The sequence below is a fragment of the Myotis davidii genome, unplaced genomic scaffold, assembly GCF_000327345.1.
Source record: "Myotis davidii unplaced genomic scaffold, ASM32734v1 scaffold420, whole genome shotgun sequence".
Lineage (NCBI taxonomy): Eukaryota > Metazoa > Chordata > Mammalia > Chiroptera > Vespertilionidae > Myotis > Myotis davidii.
In genome coordinates, this window is record NW_006294421.1 from 1,087,981 (window position 1) to 1,098,438 (window position 10,458).

The 10,458-nt window shown below is 37.4% G+C and overlaps 1 protein-coding gene across 4 annotated transcripts in view; it reads left to right on the forward strand.

Moving 5' to 3' along the window:
- The window catches only part of WDFY3 (WD repeat and FYVE domain containing 3), a 182,869-nt gene that overhangs the window by 61,381 nt on the left and 111,030 nt on the right, over positions 1–10,458 (forward strand). For 3 of the 4 annotated variants that reach the window (XM_006768666.2, XM_006768667.2, XM_015567158.1), the window contains 4 exons: positions 1,351–1,434; positions 6,481–6,652; positions 7,739–7,953; positions 9,911–10,023. In XM_006768666.2, coding sequence (XP_006768729.1) covers positions 1,351–1,434; positions 6,481–6,652; positions 7,739–7,953; positions 9,911–10,023 — 584 coding nt within the window. The remainder of the gene's footprint in view (positions 1–1,350; positions 1,435–6,480; positions 6,653–7,738; positions 7,954–9,910; positions 10,024–10,458) is intronic. The other variant, XM_006768668.2, reaches the window with a different exon arrangement.

A 10,458-nucleotide genomic window follows, 5' to 3' on the forward strand; every position in this document is an offset into this window, starting at 1 on the left:
TTGAGGACTTGGGATTGAGCCTGCAACCTGGGCATGTCTCCTTGACCAGAATCAAACCCAGGACTCTTCAGTCTGCAGGCTGATGCTCTATTCACTGATCCAAACTGACTAGGGCTACTCTTGAAGCAATTTCTAAGAAGTTTATGTTAATGGAGTGATGTCTACTATTGTTTTCTTTTTTCTTTATTCTCAACAATGTTAGATACATTTGGACTTAATGATATTAGTTATCATAGGAGAACATGGTTATGATTGTATTTATTTCCAAACACTTGATATAGTCTCAACATAATCCTCAAAAAGTAATAGAACTCCCTATCAAGAGATAATTCAGACGTGGTTACTCATTCTCCATTAAATGAGTGCCAAGGCGCTGTGCTAGGCATTGTGGGTTCAGCTCAGCACGCTCAGCTCAGCACCAGATGACCTGGGTCACGGCCATTCTTTAGCTTAAATATAGACATGTAAATAAACAGTTACACTGATAAAATCTCTGATGAGGGGAATCCAGAGATCTAAGGGAGATCATAGGAGTGTCACTTACCTACATCACTTACTTTCAATTTTTAAACTGCTTTCAATTAAGTTCTCACTGAAAATAGTATCAGAGTGATCATGCTGCAAGTTTCTCCCAAGCATTTTCACTTGACAGTTCCCATTGTTTTATTGCATAAAATAAAATAATTATTTTTATATTGTCCCCATAAATTAAGCAAATAACTGTGTTGGGTAGGACATCTATTAGATTTTATACCTTTCATTATTGAATATCTACTTTGAAATATCTATTGATATGTTTCTTGCTTCTTAATATTTTTTACCTTAATATTTAGAGAAGAAAATACAAGTAACATAAGAAAAATTGTTTTCCAGTTTTTCTCATCTCAAAAATAAAAATGCATATTATATTATTATCTCATAGGAAACATAGGATAATGCTGTATTCATCGAATAAGCAATTTAAAATAGAAATTTTTAAATTTTGGATTCACCTTCTTTTTCCTCAGTTTCTACTTATCCTAGTTAGTATGCATTTTTAGTTTGCTTTGTCAAAAACAGGGCTTACAGCACTCTGTTTAACAAATGTGTTAAATGTTAACATTAATAGATAAGACATTAATAAATGTTAACATTGGCTGTAAGCATGCTTTCCTGTTTCCCTCAGTGCATGTGTTATAGTCTTGTTCCTTGTTCCTGCTGTCTTACCTTTTGGGAGTGTGAGCTCAATGTCATTCTTTTGGCAGAAGGTGGCTAATTAAACTTTTACTGGTATTTGTGAAACTAACCAACTGCCACCCTGGCGCTCTCTGCTAACCTCTCTGAACCACCTGTCTGTTTTGTTGTCCGTAGTCGTGCAGAACAGATCCCTCCCTGCCTGACCAGTGAGTCTTCCCTCCCCTCTCCCTGGGGCACACCAGCTCTGTCCAGGAAAAGGTACTGATCTCACAACAGAAGTTGATCTTTGTTTGTGTGGGGGTTTTCTTTTTTACCTAATTATATGCTAATGTGATGATTGTGCTTTGTAACTTGAGTTTTTTTGGCTTTCTATATAAGTATTTTGTTTGTTTTAATAGTCAATTTCTGAGTATATTTATGAGTAAAATGTATTGATACTATGAAAATAGAAAGGACATGTGTCATCCAACTCTATTATTTAGACTAAAATATGCATTTTGCTTTAGAGAAGCATATGTTTTATTAAAATTAATGTAGAAATGAGGACTTAGTGCCTCTTTAAATGGAGTACTTTCCTGATTTTTCTTTTTACTGTAAATGTGCCTGGGGATCAATTTTGTTTGTTTCTCCTACTGCTTTCAAATGAGCATCACAGCACCGGCAAGGAAGTATGTGCTTTCTCAGTCAGGTTCAACCAGTTTAAAGGTGGTGCTGTTATAGAGCAGCGTCACAGCTAACCTTTGAAAAGGTGAAGGAAAAACCTACCCCAGTTCTTGCTTTCATTGGTTCTGTGTAAATCTCTTCCTAAGCCAAACTAGTCCACCTCATACAGAAAGCTTATGGACTATAAAGAACCAGCAGTTAGTTGGCAGGAGTACAGTTAAGATCCATCCGTATTCCATAATTATGATCCATGACTATATTCTGTGCACTTGGAACCAATTACTCTTACTTCCCCAGTTTTCCTTATGACCAAGTACAAGTCCTTAAGTCTGTGTTAATCTTCCACTGTGGCTTTTTAAAAATAAATCCTGATGTCCCTTTTGTTGTTTAATTTTATTTCTATTCTGATTTTGAAACTTCATTATAATTGGAGTTTTTATATCAAAAGTATTTGTCACAGACTGTATTTTAATGTATTTCAGTAGTAATATTCATTAGGTGTATGGACTTATGTTTCCCTTTTTTCTTAATTTACACTGGGGCTTATAGCTCATTTTCTTCCAGTAAATCATACCATAGTTTAGAATATTTTTAAATGAATGGAGCATTTTTTAATATATTTGTATTTGAAAACCACTACTTTTTTTTAAGAGCATTTTTTGTTGTTAGTCCTCACCGAGGATATTTTCCATTGATTTTTGGAGAGAATGGAAGGAAGGAGGAGAAACACCGATGTGAGAGAGACACATCAATTGGTTGCCTCCTGCATGGCCCCAGGACCTTTCAGTTGTGGGCTGACCCTCTATCCATTGAGCCAAACCAGCTCGGGCTTTAAGAGCACTTCTTAATTCAAGAGACTGTAACATCAATTTGAGGATCTGGTGCTTTTTTTTAAGTTGCTAAAATGAGTGAGACCAAAGGTATTCGTTGGGTTTGAAGATTTATGTGCTCTTACTATTATACAGAACTGCTACTGGATGTTAGAAAATTAGTTTCAATGACTAAATAGTTTTTTAAAAATATATTTTATCGATTTTTTACAGAGAAGAAGGGAAAGGGATAGAGAGTTAGAAACATCGATGAGAGAGAAACACCGATCAGCTGCCTCCTGCACACTCCCCACTGGGGATGTGCCGCAACCAAGGTACATGCCCTTGACCGGAATTGAACTTGGGACCCTTGAGTCTGCAGGCCGACGCTCTATCTACTGAGCCAAACCTATTAGGGCGACTAAATAGTTTTAATTATTTTTTAAAATCACCTTTATAATTCTGTCATAAATGTAAAGGCTTACAAAGTACTATATTTAAAAATATATAACGCTATTTAACTATTAACTAAAACTGCAAAATAATTTTAATAGAAATTTACAGATTAAAGGACCCCATTAAAAAAAGAAATCCGTTAGAACTTAACTATTTTTTAAACAGCATTTTATTTCATATCATGAAGAATTATTTAAAGCTTTAGATCAGAAATAGTTTGTCTTCATTTGCAACATAGCTACCTGTAAGGATGCCATGTCTTTGATGTAAGGGGAAACTACCTGGAATCTACATCCTAGTGGAGTGAATCTTATCCATTAGAATTCTAATCCGGTTTACAAGTTGATGGCACCTCAAGGAAGCCCATGATAATATTAAGACCATTGTTGACATTTTAAGGTTGTCATTCTGACTAGGTTACATACATTTTACTAAGCGATAAGAATCATAAGCTAATAAGAAATACAATGTTTTTATTTTACACATGCAATATAGTAACTTCCAAAATTAGAACAGCTTGAGAACATAAATTACATCAGCTCATGGGCATCTTTTTCTTGCTGCAAAACATGTTTTTGTTGGCAAAAGGAAAAACTAACATGGTGTTAGTTTTTATGGCTTGTGTTCAGGTGTTAAGGAAGTTTTGTACTTGTGATCATTCTCTGGTATAAAATCCTAGACATTCTTCTCTATTTAGTTTAAGAATTGGGGGGAAAAGAACTAAGAAACTTCATATTTTGAAAACTAAAACTCATAACCTTTTTTATTATTAATTATCTAGAGGAATAATGGACTATGATTATAGCTGAGTGATGTTTAATCAGAGTTAGAGGAAGTGAAAACAAAATACAAAATAATAACCAAGACACTCCAGAATATATCTGCAATGAAGAAAAGGGTGGCAAGTACCACTTGTCATTCAAACATGGCGCCCATTACGTAGTGCTTCTGCACACTTGATGATAATTATGGCAGAGTAAATTCTGGATTTAAGATATAAGCATATATATCCAAAGATGTAGATAAGTTTATATATGTATATTCTAAGAGCTTAGATTAAAATACGAAAATAACAATTTCTGTAAGTTTTAAAAGAAAGCACAACATAAAAATTAACTAAATTTTGTTTTTTGGTTTTTGTTTGTTTTTATTTTATTTTTTTATTAAATCTTTATTGTTCAGATTATTACATTTGTTCCTCTTTTTTCCCCCCATAACTCCCCTCCTCCCAGTTCTCGCCCCACCATCCTTTGAATGTCATTTTATCCTGTCTTTGCAAATGGTTAGGTTTTGCTCAGGAATTATGCATTGAATAAGTTTACTGTAATCTCTACATTTAAAAAGTGGTATACCTGTGGTGATACCTAAGTGACTTAGTAAGAATTAGTGTTGTAAAATGCTTATAAAAATAGTCCTAATTTTAATTAATAAATACCGTGGTTTAGTTTTCTACATTGTTTGAAATATATTTCTAGTTTGAGAAGAATGAATGTGATTCCTATATCAGAATATTGTTTCCTCATGTAAGGTAAAAAAAAGCTTACTACTATAATAGTTATATATTTAGGTATATCCATAGTTCAAGTTCAGACCTATATGCAATCTGGAAATTCAGAAATAATTTTGGAAGGCCTATAACTAAAATATACAATTAGAATCTATGTTTATCCTCAAATTTGGGTTGTTTTTGTGTGTGTAATGAAAACAGTTTTTATGAAATTTCTTAATGGTTGGGAATTCATATTATACTATAAAGGAATTAGGAATCTTTCTGCATCGTTCTAAATATTTTAAAGACTAAAGGGAACAGCTTAAGAGGAGGATAGCTGTTGGTTATAGCATTTACAAATGTCTTAAGTTTAAAAAATTAAATATTTCTGAACAAAATCAGCAGAAAAACAGGGAGTTGAAAAAAATGAGTGGGTGTGGGATAAGCTGACTTTAAATAAACTAAGAGAGACCCTGTTCTTTTTTTTTTTAAGTGAAGCTGAATATGTTCATTGTCTGTTAAAAAGAGAATGGAGCTTAAAAACAAACAAACCTGGCAGTGCCAATTCTTTGCTTCTAAATCACTGACTTTAAGCATCTGTTTCCCAAGCTGCTCTTGTGCCAGAGAGCTGAAACCGTACTGCTCTCGGTGACAGAGCCCAGCATTCGACCAGTTATGCTGAGCCACTGGAACAAAGAGCCCCCATAGGCTAAAGCCACAAGCATCTATTTTCTAGAGCCAAGATGCAAAATGTGCACAACTCATGAATTGTAGAAGAATAGTATGAAATAGAAAGTGGAAATCATTGATGAGAAGAAATGTATATTCAGGACATGACTAGACTTTCTAACTCATAGAAGCTTGTTATGTAAAATATGCCTTCTAACTTTGTGACAATTGTGTGGAATATTTTCAGTGGTGGGGGAAAATGTAAAAGAAAGTGAGTGTAGTTCCAAATAAGCTAAAGGAAAACTCCCTTGATGATTCTGAGCCAACCCTGAGTCCGTTGGCCCAGTTAGATAGAGTAAGCCACTTTGGTCTTGCTAGTTCTTGATTCTGTTATCTATGGCTTAACACAAAGTTAAAAACACATATGTAATTTTAAAAGAAACAGTTTTACTGAGGGATTTAATTTAACTTGCACTCTCATCACGCATTATCAGAACTGTCACCTTTCCTAGTGCTATTATTTGACCTACTTATATCTTCTGGTACAGGTGTCATGCTTCCCCCACCCCTTTCAGTTTTATCTATAATAATAAAAGTGTAATATGCTAATTAGACCGGACGTCCTTCTGGACAGCCTTTCAGATGAAGCTCTGGCGGTGGCGGCAGCGGCGGGCTGAGGCGAGGCAGAGGTGGCTGCCGCGGCAGGGGGGGGGCCCAAGCCCCTTGCATGAATTTCGTGCATCAGGCTTCTAGTTGAGATATAATTGGCATAGAGCACAATATAATTATCTCAGTTCCATATAGTGAAATGTTGATTGCAATAAGTTTAGTTACATCTATCATCTCTTATTTATACAATAAAAAAAAGAAAGAAATGTGTGTGTTTTTTCCTGTAATGAGAACTTTTAGGGTCTATACTCTTAGCAACTTATAAATATTATCATAGAGCAGTGTTAACTATATTCATAGTGTGCCATTCTTTAATGAAACAATCCAAATAGTAAATGGTATGGACGCATAAGAGTCTACAGGAATTGATAGTTAAATAGTCTATATGTGACTCATTAAGAATTGATAATTGCCTTTTTATATCCCAAAGTTAAGGTGTTTTGTAGCCTAACTTTGAATTACAAGGATTTTTGCTTATTAGCAGATAAAAGTAATGAAAAGAATCTGATTGGAATTAAATACCAAGTTACCCTTCTTTCTTTTTCATAGGCATGCATATCATTCTGTTTCAACTCCCCCCGTGTACCCTCCTAAAAATGACCTGAAACTACATGTGGCAACTTCCTCTCTCCAGAGTTCGGACGCTGTCATCATCCATCCGGGAGCCATGCTGGCGATGCTGGACCTCCTGGCCTCTGTGGGGTCAGTGGCACAGCCAGAAGTAAGCTTGGTGCTGTCAGCTCCTTCTGTCTTTAATGAGTTTTCGAAAGGGTGTGGGTTTGCCTGCATGAGCAAGGGAGTGGGGTCAGAAAGGTAGGAAGGGATGTGAAACCATTCCATATCACATATCCAAGTAGGTAAAGGAAAAAATACAGGGTTTTCTATTAATTTTCAGTAATTTATATTAGTTTTCAGTAATTTTATTAGTTTTCTTCATGAATGATAACTATGAATATTTTAGAATATAATTCATTTGACAAATACAGCCAAGGTGGGCCAAGGTGGTTATTTTTGGTGTGAAAATTATTGTTTTTCCTTATAAATCCTGCTCAGCAGTGAACATTGTTAGTAAGTAGTACAGAAAGAAAAGTGACCAAAGATACCACTTTGAAGGCATTTATCTGTTTTCACTTGTAGCAGTCAAAAGTTTGGGTGACCTGGAGTTAGGTTGACAAATCTTGTTAAAATGTATGGCTTCTAAGACCTAAAGTGTCATAAATGTAAATAATAGGACTTCCTTTAAACTGGCTATTTACCCACCATGAAAAGACTTCACAGCCACCATTTCTATAAAAATAAAAATACTATTAGCTATACAGTCATCTACATATATATAAAAGGCTAATATGCAAAGTGTCCCTGCGGGAGTTCAACCAGGAGACTGGGAGTTCTGTCTCTTCCTATAACATGTGCTGACCCCCAGGGCGTGGTGCAGAACAAAGGAAGGCCCCAGCTGGCAGCCAGGAAGGGGAGGCTCTGGCCAGCAGCCGGAAGGCCCCGATCAACCTTGATCACCGGCCAGGCCTAGGGACCCTACCCATGCACAAATTTGTGCACCGGGTCTCTAGTGTAATATAAAAGACTTGGAAGAGAATTGAGTCCAGCTGGTAATGCCAACAAAATGAGGATGGCAAGAGTTTGCCCAGCCTCTGGAGCCTTTTTGTCACTAAGCCAGCCACTTAATGAACCGGAAAGTAATTCGCAGCATGTTGAGACCTTGAATTAAAAGGTGTGCTTCACGTGGAGAGAACTATCACCTTTCTTACTAAGAATGCCCTGGTGGTGTGGATTTTTTTGTTAACTTTAGCATGCTTTGGACCTCCAACTTGCCGTGGCAAATATTTTACAAGCCCTGGTGCACACAGAGAGAAACCAGCAGGTCATGTGTGAGGCCGGACTTCATGCACGACTGCTGCAGCGGTGCAGTGCTGCCCTGGCTGACGAGGACCACGCGCTGCATCCGCCCCTCCAGCGGATGTTTGAACGATTGGCCTCCCAGGCTCTGGAGCCCATGGTGCTGAGGTCAGTAGTTCTCTTTTTCACATTTAATAATTCACAATTAGTAATGGCAGTTCCTAGAGTCTATATGCAAGAGCTCTTGCTTTAATGGACATATATATATTCAAGTATCTGTGGGAAGATCCAGAGCACAACAAAAATGGGCAAAATGCTCAAAGTGTAGCGCATACACACAGATAAATTTAGTTTTTAAAGAAGCGAGGATGTTTCTGTTTGTTGGTTATTTCTTCCACTTGAATTCAGCAAACACGCACTTTCCTTTAATGTCATACTATATTTATGACTTGCACATACTTTAAGAACTTATTATATGTAAGGACTCTATGTTAAACAAGAACATATCATATGTAAAGACTATGTTAAACAAGAAATACTTGTTTAACTTTTTTATTTTCAAATAATTACCAATTCAAAGGAAGTTATAAAGTTAGATCAGAGAGGTTCTCTGTCCCCTTTAACCAGTTTCCCCCAGTGGTAACATCTTATGTAACTACTGGAGGCCCCTTGCATGAAATTCGTGCACTGGGCGGGGGTGAGGGGAGTGTCCTTCAGCCCAGCCTGCACCCTCTCCAATCTGGGATCCCTCTCACAATCCGGGACTGCTGGCTCCTAACCGCTCACTGCCTGCCTGCCTGCCTGATTGCCTCTAACCACTTCTGCCTGCCAGCCTAATCACCCTCTGACCACTCCCCTGCCAGCTTGATCGATGCCTAATTACTCCCCTGTCGGCCCTGTTGCCCCCAACTGCCCTCCCCTGCTGGCTGGTTGCCCCTAACTGCCCTCCCCTGCTGGCCTGATCACCCACAACTGCCCTTCCCTGCAGGCCATCTTGTGGCTGTGGGCACTGCCATCATTGAGGGTCTGGCAGTCAATTAGCATATTCCCTCCTTATTGGCTATGGGTGCTGCCATCTTTGAGGGTGGGGCAGTATATTAGCATATTTTCTCCTTATTGGCTGTGGGCGCCACCATCTTTGAGGGTGGTGCAGTCAATTAGCATATTCCCTCATTGGCTGTGGGTGCCACCATCTTTGCAATGGCGTGAGGGTCAATTAGCATATTCCCTCTTTATTAGATAGGAAACACAACATCAAAAGCAATAAATTGACCCTGTGCAAGGCCTTGATACCAAGACGAACAAGACAGTCCCACTCTCTTCTTCCATCATCTTATGGATATGTTCAGAATCCTAAAATAATGAAAATAGCATGGGAATTTCCCCTAACCCTTCTTGGTAATCTGTTACTATAAAAGGAGAGGAAGAGAGAATGTGAGATACTATCTCATTATCTCATACCCAATACTATTATTTTACTAAATAACATATTGCCTAGTTGGATAAACAGAATAAGCAATGGAGATCAACCATTTGGAATGGTCAGTTTTCAGGTGATAAATTCTCAGAGGAGGAGGTCACATAATGGTACAGGCACCCAGGTGCTGATCTACAGGTTATAATTGCATGTCCTCTCACTCTGAAAAACTGACAGAGGGTACATTCCATTCCAGGAAAACGTGTTCCTCAGATGTCATTTCCTAATCCTTCACACTTAGTGGGTGATCAGTTTTCTGTGCACTTTGAAGTGCTTGGTATTTAAATGTAATATTAATGTTGTTTTTGTATTTTTTAAAAAATATTTTTCTTATTGATTTCAGAGAGGAAGGTAGAGGGAGATAGAGATAGAAACGTCAATGATGAGAGAGAATCATTGATCAGCTGACTCCTGCATACCCCCTACTGGGGATCGAGCCCTCACCCAGCCATGTGCCCTTGACTAGAATCGAACCTGGGACCTTCAGTCCTCAGGCGACACTCTATCCACTGAGCCAAACCTGCTAGGGCTGCTTTTGTATTTTAACTGATGTGTTATAATTCAGTAACTCCTATTTTGTGTGTGTTTGTTTTATGATTTATGTAATATTCTCAGTCAAGGAATAACTTTGCTTTGTTTTTTCTTTAGGGAGTTTTTGCGTTTGGCAAGTCCATTAAATTGTGGTGCCTGGGACAAAAAACTGCTAAAACAATATAGAGTCCACAAACCAAGTTCACTGAGTTATGAGCCAGAGATGAGAAGTAAGTTGACTTTGAAGTTTCTTTTTTTTGGTTGATTTTATAAATGTGGGGGATCAATATTATTTCAAGAAGTTTGACTATGATAGAAAGGAAAGAGAAGAGTTCATTGTTGTTTTTGTTTGTTGTTATTTAAGTGTAGAAACAAGATCTGGTTGAGTGATTGAAGGGGGTTGGGGAGGAATCATTGATGTAATAAGTGAGATCCAGAGGAGATTTTTAATTACTTGCAGAATAATCCTTGGGTTGTCAGAGGTAGTACTTCTTTTCCAAAGGATTCATAATTACTTTGCCTTTCTTTATTAGCCTTTCTTGCCTGGACTAAAGAATGTTGATTGGAATATTAACAGGACAGCTGCTACAGGAGGACATGAAGAACAGGAAATTAAAAATACTGATTAAAGTAGTTGAGCTACACCAAGGAGTATAGGCCAGATA